Source organism: Perognathus longimembris, chromosome 23 (assembly GCF_023159225.1).
Source record: "Perognathus longimembris pacificus isolate PPM17 chromosome 23, ASM2315922v1, whole genome shotgun sequence".
Taxonomy (NCBI): Eukaryota; Metazoa; Chordata; class Mammalia; order Rodentia; family Heteromyidae; genus Perognathus; species Perognathus longimembris.
Window position 1 is genome coordinate 19670774 of NC_063183.1, and position 16966 is coordinate 19687739.

Genomic DNA, 16966 nt, shown 5'->3' on the forward strand with positions numbered 1-16966 from the left:
GATCTCTTGAAATATTGAAGCCAAAGGATGTGTAATTGGCAGTTAGAAAGAAATTTTATAGTTTTGCTAAACTTTTCTCTTAATAAAGAAGAATAAGTAAGAGTATTTAAGTCCCATTTCCTATATGAAGGATAGGAAGTGTTTCTCTCTTTTTCTGTCTCTGCCTTCTTTATTCTGTTATACTAAAACAAATACTTGCTATGGGAATATGGCCTAGTGGCAAGAGTGCTTGCCTCGTATACATGAAGCCCTGGGTTCGATTCCTCAGCACCACATATATAGAAAACAGCCAGAAGTGGTGCTGTGGCTCAAGTGGCAGAGTGCTAGCCTTGAGCAAAAAGGAAGCCAGGGACAACACTGAGTCCAAGGCCCAGGACTGGCAAAAAACAAAACAAAACAAAACCTTAAATGAAAAAACAATAAGCTGATTGAAATAATTTAAAAAATATTTTTAAGAGAATGATGAGCAAGGGATTATTCTCAACCAGGTGTAATCTTATACAACAATGTAATTGGTATTAAGAGCAAACTGGTCAGTAGGAGAGAAGAGAATGACTCTATAACTTACTTTCTAATTAAGATACTATTTTTTTCTTAGTTGTATCTCCTAAATCTACCCATTTTGTCTTGATTCCAGTGCTTTGGGCTCTAGCCCAGGTAATCAATGTATTTATTCACTGGTTTCTTTTCAGCATCCAACTATTTGTGTTAAACTGAAATTCCTTCAGGCCCTTCATCATTCTCTTTCTCACCTTTCTGATCAGTACATATTTTTCCCCTGATTGTATGTGGTTTACCTATCTTCTGTCTCTACCAGTCTGTGACACCTGACAGTTCTAGGAAGCCTTGTCCAAATAACCCTATCTCACTATGTGATAACAGCTGCACACCCTATATTTTGTAGTACTTTTAAGGTCAGAGAGAACTGTGTTGCCCATCATTTCATATACCTATTATACCTTTGGAGGGCTGGAGATCCACACATACACATACACTCCTGTACAATTCTTAGTGCTCTGTTTAGCCCACAGTAAAAAGCTGTTGACTTACTCATAGTGAAAATTCTCTTTACAGTATTTTTTTTTGGTTTTAAAATTTCATCTGATGTCTAAATAGCAAAGGAGTAATGTTATATCTGTCCATTTGTTAATGACAAAACTTTTCTTAAACTTGTAAGGAAGTTTTATGATACATTAAAGCAGTGATTTTTTTTTTTATGTATTAGCGCTGACACTGCTGTATTCCTTGTGTGGAAATGGAAATAAAGATGCTGTTTTGGGGTTAAAGCTGCAAATTATTATTTGCTTATGATGCAAGTTAAGCTAAATTTGTCATATTTTAAGATTTTTAAATAATGGTGCCCTTTGGCAGTTGATAGCAAGGATCTTCAATATTCTTATGCTCTAATATTGTATGTTTACAGCATAGGCTAAATTTTATGCATAAATATTGTAATATTAGTATTTATGAGAAATAATTAGAAATAATAAAATAGAGGGACAATTAAGTAAATTATGATTTTTAAAATGTTGTATGAAAAGTTTCTTTGCACATCTATTAAAAGTAGATTGTTTTATGAAAAAGAACTAAAAGAAACAAAAAATCAAGAAATGACTCAAAATATGTTGATACTAATTTTCTTTGAATGCTTAGCTAAATGGTGATTTTTAACTTTTCTAAAATAACTTTCGGTGTTTTCTATTTTTCGCACATATTTCTTCTTAAAAATATTAACTTGAAAACAGTTGAAACTTACAAAAGAGTCATTCAAAGAACTTTGCTTAGACCCTTCAGTGATGTTTGTTTTATCTTCCTATATATCAGTGTATCCATCCATCCATTCTTTTTTTTTTTTTTTTTTGCCATTCCTGGGGCTTGAACTCAGGGCCTGAACACTGTCCCTGAGCTTTTTTGCTAAAGGCTAGCTCTTTATCACTTGAGTCACAGGGCTACTTGTATTTATGTGATACTGAGGAATTGAACCCAGGACTTTATGTATGCTAGGCAAGCACATTACCACTAAACTACATTCCCAATCCTGCCCTTCTTTTTAATCCCAAATCATTTGAGAGTGAGTTTCAAATGTCACATTGGATGCCTTTAACTATTTAACCATGTATTACATAAGTATTTTTTAATAACAGGGACATCATTTTATATAACAATAGGAAAAGTATTAAATTCAGGGAGTTTAACATGGATAAAGGGCTGTTATTTAATGTGTAGTCTGTGTTTAAATTTCAGTAGTTCTTAATACTCTTTCCTGCAATTTCCTTCACAGTCCAGTATCTGGTCCAGAGTCATATATTGTACTTAATCATGTTTCCTTAGTCCATTTATTCCTTCTATAATTAGGAAATTTTGTTATTATTATTATTATTTTGCCCATCATGGGGCTTGAACTCCGGGCCTGGGCACTGTCCCTGAACATTTTTGCTCAAGGCTAGCACTCTACCATTTTGAGCCACAGTGCTACTTCTGATTTTCTGGTGGTTAATTGGAGATAAGAGTCTCACAGCTTTTCCTGACAGAGCTGGCTTTGTTCCTCACACCTCAGCCTCCTGAGTAGCTAGGATTCCAGGTGGGAGTCACCAGTGACTGGCTGAAAATTTTAATTTTCAAGAATTAGAATACTGTAAGAATGTGAATATAAAACCTTTAACACAGGAGATTGGAAAACAATAGCATCAACATGTTGAGATATGTTGCCTTTGAATACTTGTACTGCTCTCTCTTTTTTAATATTTTGAAATTTTCTGTGGTAAAATGTGTGTATTTTTTTAAATGAGAAAGCAAATGCAATTTCTTGATAAAATTTACTGTTCAATAGCAAATAATATAAGGACTTTAACAAAGATTTTCAAATAGGTAATGGAGAAAAGAGATAATGGCATCTTAGATCAGAATCATTCATGGTAGAATGTTACTTCATTGTCATATATTTCAAATATAATCTTTACTTACATATCATTTTAGGATCAAGCATTTGGAGAGCTGGAAAAGAATAGTGATAAATTTCTTCTTGGAACATCATCATCAGAGAACAGCCAGCCTGCTCATCTTCATGAACTCCTGTGCTCACTACAGAAACAGCTGCTTGCATTTTGTCATATTAACAACATTAGTGAGGTATGTAATAATTTGCCTTTGATAATGGTCCACAGGAACCTTGAAACTTATAGAGTTGGGTATGCCATAATATTTTTGTACCTTACATCTTTCAAAGTGAGAATTTGGGAACTTTTTTCTCCTCAGAACTCAAGCAGTGTGGCCTTGCTTCATAAACATCTTCAGCTCTTGTTGCCTCATGCCACAGATATTTATTCACGTTCTGCAAATTTGCTCAAAGAGAGTCCTTGGAATGGTAGTGTCGGAGAAAAATTAAGAGGTGAGTTTAGTACTAAATTTCACATTTAATTAGTGGCTAAAAAAAATCCAGAATCAGCCCTCTGAAAGCCTCAAGAGGGATTGAAATCTTTGAGTGAAAGAGAAATTGTCTTGTTTCATTTTCTTAAAAGTTTTGCAGGCTTATACTTGGGACCTCGAACTTGCTAGGCAAGCAGTGTTTTTATTTTAACTGCATCTCCTGTCTTTTGGTTTTTATTTTATTTTTTGTTGCTCATGGGGCTTTCAACTCAGGGCTTGGGTACTGTCCCTGAGCTCTTTTTGCTCAAGGCTAATGCTCTGCCACTTTAAGCCACAGCACCACTTCCAGTTTTCTGGTGGTTAATTGGAGATAAGAGTCTCATGAATTTTCCATCCCGGGCTGATTTTGAACCACAGTCCTCAGATCTCAGCTTCCTGAGTAGCTAGGATTACAGCCATAAGCCACTGGTACCGAGCAGTCTTTTTATTTTCTCTTTTTTTCTGATACTGGGACTTAAACTCAGTATCTGACATTTTCACACATTGGCTAGTACTCTACCACCTGAACTGTACCTCCAACGCTTGGTTGTCTCTGAAAAAAGGTCTCAGTAAGTTTGTCAGGTCAGCCCTGACATTTGTAAATAATCTGAATTTACAAAGTAAATTTATTTTGGCAAAAAGAAAAGTCTCCCCCCCCCCCCCAATGTTGTCACCACCAAGTCAGCACTATGCTGTAGGCATGGTTGTGTTTCCTTCACTTAAACAACTGCTTGGTCTGCTGTAGGCACTCAGTAAATATTGAGTAAATTTAAAAATAAGAATAAATTTATAAATGAGAAATTCATAATGCATTTTAAGAAAGGCAATTATAACCATTCCAATTTGCTGAAATGCAAGATATGTATGCTTTTCTACAGTACTTATGAAAGTGGGTATGAGTAACATCCTAGTTACCAAGTAGGTGTTCAACAAGGAACTCTGTTCACCCGGTAGATTATTGAATAACAAAATTATTCTACACTCATTCCAATCCAAAGAAAATTTAAAGTATTTCTTACTATTTTTTTCTTGCCCTTCATAGATGTGATATATGTCTCAGCTGCAGGCAGTATGCTCTGCCAGATTGTTAACTCCCTACTATTACTTCCGGTGTCAGTGGCTCGCCCTTTATTGAGTTATCTCCTTGATCTCTTGCCGCCTCTTGATTGCCTTAATAGACTCCTGCCAGCTGCTGCTCTTTTAGAAGACCAAGAGTTACAGTGGCCTCTTCATGGTAAGGAAAATAAACTAGTAAATAAGAGTTTTGAGAAAAGTTGTTCCTCTTGTATAGATTAAGTAAAATCATGGAACACCTAAGCGTTCCATGTAATCAAAAAGACAAGATTATCTTCTAAGAGTTTACAGTCAAATGTGGACAGCTAACATGGGACAACTAAGAAAGCTGTTGCTTGAGAATAACAAAAAACATCTTTAGGGTCATCTTGTTTGAATATTGCATCTCACTGGTTTTAAGACCTTTACTCAAGTTTTGACATGGTTGAAATTATGATGTACCTTACAACGTGTTAGGAAAGTATTGTGTCACAATTTAGTCAGCATCACTTTTTTCCTTACAAGTATTTAAAATAAGGATATATTTTATATTAGTGGATTATTACATTCAATTAAGAAGTTTTACTTGTGAAATATAAGTTTTTGGTTTTAAACCTCATTGACTGAAATGTTTGGCATTTTAGTTGGCTGTATAGATATATTTCCACTTATAGTTCCAGTTTCTGTATTTCAGTGCTATTGGAATTCATATTTTTCCTTTAGGCATGGTACTCTAAGTCACTGTTGATTTATAAAATGTTAATAATTCTAGATAGTTGAAATAGCTTAAAATATTGTATCTAAAAGAACCATTAGTTAGCCTTTAGAGTCTGTCTCCCCTTAAGACTATCAAAGAAATTTCACTACTGGAATCTTAAAAACCTTTTAAGTAAGACTCTTATTTTATTGGAAAGAATCCTTGGATGAGACACAAAAAGATCTAGATTTTAATGTTGGCTCTGCCAGTAGCTTACTGTATAAACTTGTAAAATGTACTTATCATTGCTTAGAGCCTTGGCTTCTTGTGAAAAGCATTGTGGTTAGGTAAGAATGATTTGAGGACCCATTTTTTAAACCTTGTGTTTGTGAACACTGGATTTACATGAAGCCATCGTGTCAAGTTTACCGTCCTATCAGATTGTGATTAGATTTCGTATGGAGCTGCTGCAGCTTTATTCTTCCTTCTCTGTTTTCTTTTCTTGTCTTGTTCCTTCCTCCTCTTTTCCTTCTTCCTTCACTTCTGTTTTGTTTTGTTTAAGAGTCTTGCTCACTCAGGCTAACCTTGAACTTGTGATCCACCTGCCTCAGACTCCTGAGTGCTGGAATTACAGGAATGTGCCACCATTACTCCCAGCTTATTCTTGCTTTTCTTTCTTTCTCTCTTTTTTTTTTAACACTAAATATTTTTTCAATTGTTGTTATAAAGGTGATATATAGAGGGGTTTCGGTTTCGTAAGTCAGGTAATGAGTGCATTTCATTTTGGACAGTGTCACCCTTTCCTTTTCTGTCTCCCAGGTTTTTCCTCCAGTCTCTGCTCAGTATAGTTCATTTTCAACTTAGAATCTATTGAGTACCACTGCTGCATTTATTTACCCTTTGTCTCTCCATTTCTGTGACCCTCCTCAGTTATTCCTATGATTTATTTCATGTTTTTCTTTACTAATTTTATTATAGGTTTGCCTCTTTTATTCTCTTCAAATAACTGTTTTATGGATCTTTATTTCTATTTTTCTTTATTTAATTTTGTTCTTTATGATTAAGTTTCATTTTTAATAAAAAAAATTGAAAAACAAGTGAACAGTAAGAAAACATGGGTATAGATCTTAGTATAAGACAGTTCTGGGGGCTGGGGATATGGCCTAGTGGCAAGAGCGCTTGCCTCATATACTTGAAGCCCTGGGTTCAATTCCCCAGTACCACATATGCAGAAAATGGCCAGAAGTGGCGCTGTGACTCAAGTGGCAGAGTGCTAGCCTTGAGCAAAAGGAAGCCAGGGACAGTGCTCAGGCCCTGAGTCCAAGGCCCAGGACTGGCAAAAAAAAACAACAACAAACAACAAGACAGTTCTGAGTCCAAGCCCTAAAAACATTAAGTGGTACTGTCTCTAAAGATCTACTCTGGTTAGTTTTGGAGATATGAGACAAAGACTCGTTAAAGATGGTAAAATGTGATCTGGACACTAGGAATAGAATTTGTTAGGATAATTTTGTCGTGTGCTGATTTAATTGTTTATATTAAAATTAGTAACATCACAAAATGAAATTTTGGTAACTTTTTTGAACATATTTTAAATTAGCCTGATATACAAGAGTGTGTGTGTGTGTGTGTGTGTGTGTGTGTGTGTGTGTATGTGTTCACTGTAAATTATTTTGCTTTAATATCTTACTGTGGTGACCATGGTCTCTGAGAGACTATGAGGAAGCTTCTGAATCTTAAAAGTACAAAAAAAAAAACCCCATAATTGCCACTGATTTTGTCTTTAGGAGGGCCAGAAGTAATTGACCCTGCTGGTGTACCATTACCTCAGCCAGCTCAGTCTTGGGTGTGGCTTGTGGATCTGGAAAGGACAATTGCTCTCCTTATTGGGCGGTGTCTTGGTGGCATGCTTCAGGGCTCCCCTGTGTCTCCTGAAGAACAGGATACTGCGTACTGGATGAAAACACCACTTTTCAGTGATGGCGTAGAAATGGACACCCCTCAGTTAGGTAATGTGCTTTTCTGCAGCATTTAAAATACATGTTTTTTGTACTTCTCTGGAAGTTTTTCGTATTCTAAGTTTGCTGAATAAAGAACTGATGAGCAATGGCAACACTGGGAGATCTGAAACTATAATGTGCAGCCCTGGAACAAAAACAGTTGAATCCCGTAGCACAGTGTAGGAGTCCCCTGAAGTAGGAAAATGTATGTCTGGTCCCACTCTTAAATTTATCACTCATTTTGAGCATCTTACAGGAAAAATGCTTCATGGATTATGTTCTGAAACTTGATGGTTAGCCAACTTCACAGAATATGGGGAGAGAGAAGGGGGTGGAAGGGAATATCATAAGAGGGTGAATTTGTTCAAAGTACACTGTTCACATCTATGCAATTACCATAATAGAAGTACTATTAATGTAGGCTAAAAAAGATTATAAAGCCTAGAGTACCTATCATGATTACCAGTATCCTGTTTTCAAATACCTCTTAGATATGACTGGCAGTCTTTTTCCTCCCCTTCTAGAGCTTTCTTGGGAATTTCTCTCTCCATCTTCTCTTTGCCTCAGATTGAATGCCAAGGGCTTATCCTAGTACTCAACAGATAATCTAATTGTTTTATATAGGATTAGATAAATCATACTATGGGAAATGGGGGTTTTAAGGGCAAAGGGGAATCAGTGTATTGCAGCTTTTTGTGTCTGTTCTGATACTGGGGCTTGAACTCAGGGTTTTGGCACTATCCCTTAGCTTTTTCCCTTAAAGTTGACCATCTACCATTTGAGCACACCTCCACCTCTGGCTTTTTGCTGATTAACTGAAGATAAGAGGCTCTCACTTTTTTTTTTTTTTTTTTTTGCCAGTCCTGGGGCTTGGACTCAGGGCCTGAGCACTGTCCCTGGCTTCTTCCCGCTCAAGGCTAGCTCTCTGCCACTTGAGCCACACTGCCACTTCTGGCCGTTTTCTGTATATGTGGTGCTGGGGAATTGAACCCAGGGCCTCATGTATATGAGGCAGCACTCTTGCCACTAGGCCATATCCCCAGCCCAAGAGGCTCTCACTTTTTACTGCATTGATTGACTTTGAACTGCAATCCTCAGATTTCATCCTGACTAGCTAGGAGTACAGGTGTCAGCTACTGGCACCCAGCAAAATATTTTGTATAAAGAAAGAGGTTTTATTTTACATGAAACTGTTCCTACATAATAATTCAAATATATTCTGTAACCAAGAGCACCATTTTTTCCTTTTTTATTTTTATTTTTTGGTGCTTGTTTGCTTGAATTCAGTACCTAGGCATTGTCCTTGAGCTTTTTTGCTCAAGGCTAGCACTCTGCCACTTCAGCCACATAGATCCACTTCCAGCTCTTTTGGTTGTTCAGCAGAGATAAGATTCTCACAGACTTTCCTGCCTGGGTTGGCTTTAAATTATGGTCCAGCATCTTGAGTAGCTAGGGCACCTGGCCTTTTGGACTTCTGTTTTTGTGTGTGTTTTTTTTAATAGGTGCATTCTGAATGACAAATTTTCCATTAAATATTAGGAGCCATCTGTACAAATGAAATTGTCAATTGAGAAATTGTTAATGCCACTTAGTTAATACTATCTTTGTTCCCTCTTAGTCTCGAGGGAAATAAAATCTAAAATTTCTTTATAGTCTCTTTCTACATGATTCCTATTTTTCTCAAAGAGAATTCCATTTTGAACCAGAAAATTTATTTTACATAAGATTATGTTGCTTGTATCCTCAGACATTTTATGTCCCTGGCTTTTACCTGCCCAGAACTCTTCCCTGAGTGTTACACCCTTTTGGAGGAAATAAGAAGGAAAATCTTATCTCCAACTGAAAAACATTAAAGGATTTTTACCTTTAAGGATTTGAAGTGTATAATTTCACAATCACTAGAGAAATGGATTGCAGCACTAAAATTTGTAACATTTGAAATCAGTTTGTTTGTTTGTTTTTTTCTTTAGATAAATGTATGAGTTGTCTCTTAGAAGTAGCTCTTTCAGGAAATGAAGAACAGAAGCCTTTTGATTACAAATTGCGGCCAGAAATTGCTGTCTATGTAGACTTGGCATTGGGTTGTTCAAAAGAGCCTGCTCGAAGCCTTTGGATCAGCATGCAGGATTATGCTGTTAGTAAAGGTAAGATAGAGTAAATATGTAAGCTGGCAGTGGCTCACACCCACAATCCTAGCTACTCAGGATCTCCCAGTCATGGTTCAAAGTTAATCTGGGAAGGAAAATTAGTGAGACTCTTATTTCCAGTTACTACCAAAAAGTTAGAAGTGGTGGTATGGCTCAAGTGATAAGAGTGCTAGCCTTGAGCAAAAACACTAAGGAACCGTGCCCAGGCCCTGTCAGTTCAAGCCTCAGGATGGTCATACATACACACAAAAAGAATATGTAGCCATCTCACAGTGATGACTAAAATATATACAAATAGAAAGCAACAGGAATCAAAATGTTTATAAATAATATTCTAAAAACAGGGCTGCTAGAGTACTAGCCTTGAGCAAAAAGAAGCCAGGGACAGTGCTCAGTCCCTGAGTTAAGCCCCCAGGACTGGCTTAAAAAAAAACACAAAACAGGGCTGGGAATGTGGCTTAGTGGTAGAGTGCTTGCCTAGCATGCATGAAGCCCTGGGTTTGATTCCTCAGCACCACATAAACATAAAAAAGCTGGAAATGGGGCTGTGGTAGCGTTGAGCAAAAGGAAGCCAGGGACAATGCTCAGGCCCTGAATTCAAGCCCCAGGACTGATTAAAAAAAAAAAAAAAGTTGTGGGGCTGGGGATATGGCCTAATGGCAAGAGTGCCTGCCTCATATACATGAGGCCCTGGGTTTGATTCCCCAGCACCACATATACAAAAAATGGCCTGAAGTGGCGCTGTGGCTCAAGTGGCAGAGTGCTAGCCTTGAGCAAAAGGAAGCCAGGGACAGTCCAAGCCCCAGGACTGACCAAAAAAAAAAAGAAAAAAAAAGTTGTTTTCCTGTGTGGTAAATACTCTAGGTATTTGTTTTTATATGCAGCATCTTATAGGAAACACACTATGTGAAAATGAGGTTTAAATAATAAATTATTTTAATAAAGTATCTCATGCTTGTAATTGAATCTCATGTAAGACGCTTTCTTTTGTAAACCCTGGTTTAGAGCTAAAAAGAAGTGTAATTAGAAGTTTAAGCCATAGAGTTGATGGTGTTTCTTCATTTATAAAACACTTGCTCACTTCACAGTGTTGGTAGACATACCAATTTGAGGTAAGGTGTGCTATTAAATAAATACAGTAAACTAGGATGCAAATACATAATGGTATTTCCATTGCTAATATTACTTGATTAGTAAAATGTTATGTATAAATTTTCAAAGAATATACCTGATTAATGTTTAGCTCCTGTGTTCCTTTAACAATGATTTATATTGTTCAGAATCACATATCTGTAGTTGTCTTTTGTCATGTTTTCTCTATCTTTAGTTTTCTTTCAGTTTTTCCGCTGTCATAAAAATAGTAAATATTTTTACTTTTTTTTTCTTTAATTATTATTTTTATGTAATTGGCTTTATTTTTTGTAAATAAAATCAAGCTTACAAATTTGTGTATCCTGGGCTGGGAATATGGCCTAGTGGCAAGAGTGCTTGCCTCATATACATGAAGCCCTAGGTTCATTTCCTCAGCACCACATAAATAGAAAAGTCCAGAAGTGGCCCTGTGGCTCAAGTTGGCAGAGTGCTAGCTAGCCTTGAGCAAAAATAAGCCAGGGACTGTGCTCAGGCCCTGAGTTCAAGTCCCAGGACTGGCAAAAAAAATCAAATTTGTGTATTCTAGCACCTGGAACAATATGTTCATTTTTAGAGTAATAGTTTAGAAAAATGATTTTTAAAAATTCAGGTTTTTTGATAATTATTGTATTAAAATTTTCTCAGGCTGGGCACCAGTGGCTCACACCCATAATTCTAGCTACTCAGAAGGCTGAGATCTAAGGATCATGGTTCAGAGCCAGCCTGGGCAGGAAAGGCTGTGAGACTGGTATCTCCAATTAACCAGAAACTGGAAGTAGCCACTGTTGCTTAAAGTGATAGAATACTAGCCTTGAGCTGAAGAGCTCAAGGACAGTGCCCAAGCCCGGAGTTCAAGCCCCATGACCAACCAAGGAAGAAGTTTTTTTTTTTCCTCAGGACTGAGCCATTTTAAAGGCCAATGTATTTTTTTTAATTTTCAGATTGGGACAGTGCAACTTTGAGTAATGAGTCACTCTTGGATACTGTATCTCGATTTGTTCTTGCAGCACTTCTGAAACACACAAACTTACTTAGTCAAGCATGTGGAGAAAGCCGGCAAGTAACTTAAAAAACTATCCTTAAACAAATATTTGCTCTTATGATACTAAAAATTAGGTAACTTTTCTATTTTTGATTTCCTATTTAGATACCAACCTGGTAAAAGCTTATCAGAAGTGTACCGTTGTGTATACAAAGTTCGAAGTCGCTTACTTGCTTGCAAGAACCTTGAACTTATCCAAACCAGGTCATCATCACGAGACAGATGGGTAAAGTTGGAAATCATTTAATTTCTATTTTTCTGCAAGCCCTGAGAAGCATCTCCTTATTAGTTTATATCCTCTTTCTGGTGTATGTGAGAAAAAAAATGTGCTTAATATATGTTGGATATTTATCGGTTGTAGGGCTTGAACTTGGGGCCTGGGTACTATCCAGCTGTTTTTTGCTCAAGGCTAGTGTTCTACCACTTTGAGCCAAAGTGCCACTTCTAGTTTTTGGTGTTTTTTTTCTGATGGTTTCTTAGAGGTAAGAGTCTCATGGACTTTCCTACCTGGGCTGCCTTCCAAACAATCCTCAGATGTCAGCCTCCTGAGTAGCTGAGGCCTGAGCCACTGGCGCCCAGCTGGATATTTATTTTTTCTAGTGAAAAAAGAAAGAACGAAAGATTTGGTTTTGATTCATCATGATTTCATTAAGTGTAGTAAAGCTGCTAGAATAATAGCCTAAATAAATGATATTTTGCACAAGGAATATTAGTAATGATGAATTGTCCAGGTCATAGGGAACGTTATTAATGCTGATTATTTGAATTATCTTGTTTTAACATAGCATGACAGAAATTATTAGAGACATTAACCAATACATTGGATTGATAGAAGATCTCAAACTTATCCTATAAAATTTTTTTTTTTTTTTTTTTTTGGCCAGTCTTGGGCCTGAGCATTTACTGTCCTTGGCTTCTTTTTGCTCAAGGCTGACACTCTGCCACTTGAGCCACAGCGCCACTTCTGGCCGTTTTCTGTACATGCAGTGCTGGGGAATCTAACCCAGGGCTTCATGTATTCGAGGCAAGCACTCTTGCCTCTAGGCCATATTCCCAGCCTATATAAAAGAATTTTTGAAGTATTAGAAATGTTTGGCCTAGAAAAATAAAAATAAAGGAGGAGAGTTGTCACATGAATATAGACTCTCTTATTGAACTTGTCTCCTACTAAAAGTGAAGATGGGAGCTATCATTTAGGTACAGAGAAACTGTTGGAACAATAAGTTGACTTTTAAAGTGTTTGGTGTCCTGGTAACATCATCTTGTAATTATAAACTAAGCCTAGAATACCATTTTTGCAAAAATTTACTTTAAAACTTTGCACCTTTTATTTAGTTCTTATATTAAAAGAAACCAAACTGTCTCTGCATTTGTGTTATGGTACTTTCGCATGCACTGACTTAGTATTTGTGTTCATGACTTTTTGAGAGTGACCTTGGAAATCTATAAAGTATATGAATTTGCCACTTTGTTAAAGATCAAATTAGAAACTCAAATATTATGGGGGTAAATAATTTATGTACTATGTGAATTCAACTGCTAACTATCCCTATCTCTGTGAAAATCTAAGTAATTTACAGATTATGAGTTACAAAGTAACTTTTATTATGGATCTACTTAAAAGTATTCATTTGTGCGTTGTATTGAGATTTGTGGTGTTAGAGCTCTCTCTTTATCCAGGTAACTGCTAGGTAGCATGATTATGGGAAGTAAGTTAACTTTGTTCAACATAGCTTTCTAATTTTTGTGGGTTATTATTCTTTCTCAAGAGCAAAGTTAAAAAAAACTAAAGTTAAAAAAAACTAGAGGTATTAAACATTACTTATTCAGAGTAGTAGCATATATAACTTGAAGTAAACAATGGAATTGAAGTCATGTTTTTTATTTACTTCTTATACATAATACTGGGCTTGATAAATTTTATTTATTTATTTATTTATTGATTGATTGATTGATTGATTGATTGATTGCCAGTCCTGGGGCTTGAACTCAGGCCCTGGGCACTGTCCCTATGCTTCTTTTGCTCAAGGCTAGCACTCTATCGCTTGAGCCACAGCACCACCACTGCCTCTTTCTGTTTATGTGGTCCTGAGGTACTAGGAAAGCCATATTCTACCTCTAAGCCACATTCTCAGCCATCAATAAAATTTTTTTTAAGTTGCAGCTTTGTAGTTTGCAGCTGAGTAGCAATGCAAATGTGAATCAATGAATAGTATGGCATTTTAACCAAAATACTCAAGAAGAGAGATCATCTATATGTCTGTGTATATACTGTGTGTGCATACATTCATTCTAGTCTTCAAAATTTACCCAGTATGACTTTTTGGCTTCATGGTAGAATGTATGCTATTACTGATATCTGTACCATGTTCATTGATAATAAGACTTTATGAAAAATTGAAAAGCTTTTGAAAAATATATTCAGTGTAGTGTTTTGATTATTTTTTAAAAAAGATCTCAGACAATCAAGATTCTGCAGATGTTGATCCTCAGGAGCACTCATTTACCCGGACCATCGATGAAGAAGCTGAAATGGAAGAGCAGGCTGAGAGAGACCGGGAGGAGGGGCATGTAGAGCCAGAGGATGAGGAGGAGGAACGAGAGCATGAAGTGATGACAGCCGGCAGTAAGTATACCCTTCCTTCTTTAGACGTAAACACCTTCACAGCCTTTTCTTAGAGGAAAACTGAGGAGAGAGCAAAGGTCCTACATAGTTTTTCTAAAAGGACTTGACACTGTACTAGTAATATAAATTTGCCTTAGCTAATATTTTAGGAGGCACTTACAAGTGTGCCAATGCCATCCTAAAGCTTTGTGCAAAGTGTGTTCTAGATGGACAAGTTATGGAAACAAGCATATCAGTATCTGTTTCTCATGCATATAATTACTCCCTTATCACTGAATAAGTCTTTCAGACCTCTCTGTGGTGAGGAAGAGATCCCCTTGCTGAGCCTCTTAGGAGAGCTAAATTGTTTTCCACATGTAAAACTTTAAAGATTATAAGTTTCAACTGCATTGCTATTTCAATAGGGATCAAGAGATGAGAGCAATAGTAAGATAGTGGTGTGAGCATACCACTGAGTAGGTAATGAAAACTTCAAACGTTTATATTCCAAGGCTCCAGATAATTTTAAGGTAATTATTTGTATGTTTAACGAGATATAGCAAAGCTTTTAAAACATTCGTTAGTGTCCTTTGAGTGATTTGACGATGTCAAGATAAAGCGTATATTAAATCTGTAGACTAGACCAGTGTGGCCTGCTGTGTGGCATTGAGATTCTGTTTATACCAATCAACTTGACACTTGCTTTACTTATTGTCGATTTATTTATGTTCTGCATACTCTAAAAATAATTTTGAGATGTTTCTAAATAAAACTTAAGACCATTTAAATTTTTTAAAAAGATCCAAATGGAGAAAAAGAGTTCTGGCATTGTGAGAGAGAATATTGTATTTTATTTTTATTTATTTATTTATTTATTTTCATGTTTCTCAATGTTTTTGTTTTTTTCTTCAAATTTTTATTATCAAACTGATGTACAGAGAGGTTACAGTTTCATACGTTAGGCATTGGATACATTTCTTGTACTGTTTGTTACCTTGTCCCTCATACCCCCCTCCCCCAGAATATTGTATTTTAAAACCTAAGCTGAGGGCTGGGGATATAGCCTAGTGGCAAGAGTGCCTGCCTCGGATACACGAGGCCCTAGGTTCGATTCCCCAGCACCACATATACAGAAAATGGCCAGAAGCGGCGCTGTGGCTCAAGTGGCAGAGTGCTAGCCTTGAGCGGGAAGAAGCCAGGGACAGTGCTCAGGCCCTGAGTCCAAGGCCCAGGACTGGCCAAAAACAAAACAAAACAAAAAAAAACCTAAGCTGATAAGCTGGGAATTTTGCTTAGTGGAGAGTCCTTGCCTAGCATGCATGAAGCCCTGGGTTCGATTCCTCAGTACCACATAAATAGAAAAAGCCAAAAGTGGTACCGTGGCTCAAGTGGTAGAGCACTAGACTTGAGCATAGAGAGGATCAGGGACAGAGCCCAGTCCTTGAATTCAAGCCCCAGGACTAGCAAAAACAAACAAACAAACAAAAAACCTTAAGCTGAGGAAACTTTTGCCATTTAATTTAAAATTTAGTTTAGAAATTCCTAGAAGCTAAGGTCAGAGAGAGCAACACAGTAACAAAATAGATCCATCCTTCAAGTATTGTGAAAGAAAGCATAGTAGACTTTGAGTAATAAAATAATACTGGGCAGTGAGTCAAGTGCTTCACATAGATTAATTCACAGTTCTCATGACAGTTATGAAACAAGTTCTAGTTTTAGTTCATTGTAAACATGGATAAATGGAGGTTTGTGGAGGCAAAGCTACATACTTTGGGTCACAGTTAGTAGCAACTATAGAATTAGAACCAGATCTGCTGAAACTCCCGTGCCATTATCCTAACTGCTAGACTCTGAAGGGTTTCTTATTTTGATTTTATAGAAGTAAGAAAATTTTAACAACATGGTGAAAATACTATCTTAATAATTTTATAAATTTGCTCATCCGATTTTTAAGTTTGCATTTCCATGTTAACCGATTAACTTAGCATTTTACTAACTTTTGCCTGGCTTTCCCATTAAGAATGCTACTCAAGGGGCTGGGGATATAGCCTAGTGGCAAGAGCACTTGCCTCGTATACATGAAGCCCTGGGTTCGATTCCCCAGCACCACATATACAGAAAATGGCCAGAAGTGGCGCTGTGACTCAAGTGGCAGAGTGCTAGCCTTGAGCAAAAAGAAGCCAAGGACAGTGCTCAGGCCGAGTCCAAGGCCCAGGACTCGCAAAAAAAAAAAAAAAAAAAAAGAATGCTACTCTAGCCATGTGTCAGTATTTGCCTGTATTCCTAGCTAGTCAGGAGGCTGAGATCTAAGAATCTCAGTTCACAGTTATTCCAGGCAGAAAAGTCCTCATAAGATACTTATCTCTAACTACTCAAAAACCAGGAGTAGTACTTTGGCTAGACTTGAGTACAAAGAAGCTTAGGAACAGTACCCAGACCCTGAATTCAAGCTCCACAAACTACAAAACAAATCAACCAACAAAAAGAAGGCCTCTCTAAATTAGAAAATTTTCTGAATTTGACAGTAAGAAAAAGCTGACATCAGATAAACCTTCCTGAGGTTGCCTTTGGACTGTGGAGGGAGTCTTGCCTATGTATTATAACCAGATTCTGTTTCAGTAAAGACCTTTGTACTTAATGTTTTTAAGATATAGCAAAGTGTGGTTGTTAAAAATTATTTGGACTTTGGAAGGAGAGATTGGGTTTTGCACTATATAATCTTTAAAACCTGTGAACCTAGTGCTTCACAGGCTTTATTGGGCATTAAAATAATCAGCCAGAGGCTTTATAATAAATGCAGATAGATGGGCTCCACTCCTAGATCTTCTGATTCAGAAGTGTGAAATTGGACTCATAATTTGCATTCCTAACAAGTACCCACACAAA

General features: G+C 36.8%; 1 protein-coding gene and 1 long non-coding RNA gene across 8 annotated transcripts in view; one reads left to right on the forward strand and one right to left on the reverse strand.

The window, feature by feature from the left end:
- The window catches only part of Herc1 (HECT and RLD domain containing E3 ubiquitin protein ligase family member 1), a 179450-nt gene that overhangs the window by 59462 nt on the left and 103022 nt on the right, over positions 1–16966 (forward strand). For all 7 annotated transcript variants that reach the window (XM_048332179.1, XM_048332182.1, XM_048332185.1 and 4 more), the window contains exons 15-22: positions 2977–3129; positions 3256–3388; positions 4448–4639; positions 6943–7164; positions 9126–9299; positions 11375–11489; positions 11581–11701; positions 13930–14101. In XM_048332179.1, the coding sequence (XP_048188136.1) occupies positions 2977–3129; positions 3256–3388; positions 4448–4639; positions 6943–7164; positions 9126–9299; positions 11375–11489; positions 11581–11701; positions 13930–14101 (1282 nt within the window). The remainder of the gene's footprint in view (positions 1–2976; positions 3130–3255; positions 3389–4447; positions 4640–6942; positions 7165–9125; positions 9300–11374; positions 11490–11580; positions 11702–13929; positions 14102–16966) is intronic.
- On the reverse strand, positions 615–16107 carry LOC125340529. The gene is made up of 3 exons (XR_007208774.1): positions 15724–16107; positions 7538–7539; positions 615–626 (listed from the first exon to the last, which is right to left on the reverse strand). It is a non-coding gene; the product is annotated as an uncharacterized LOC125340529 (long non-coding RNA).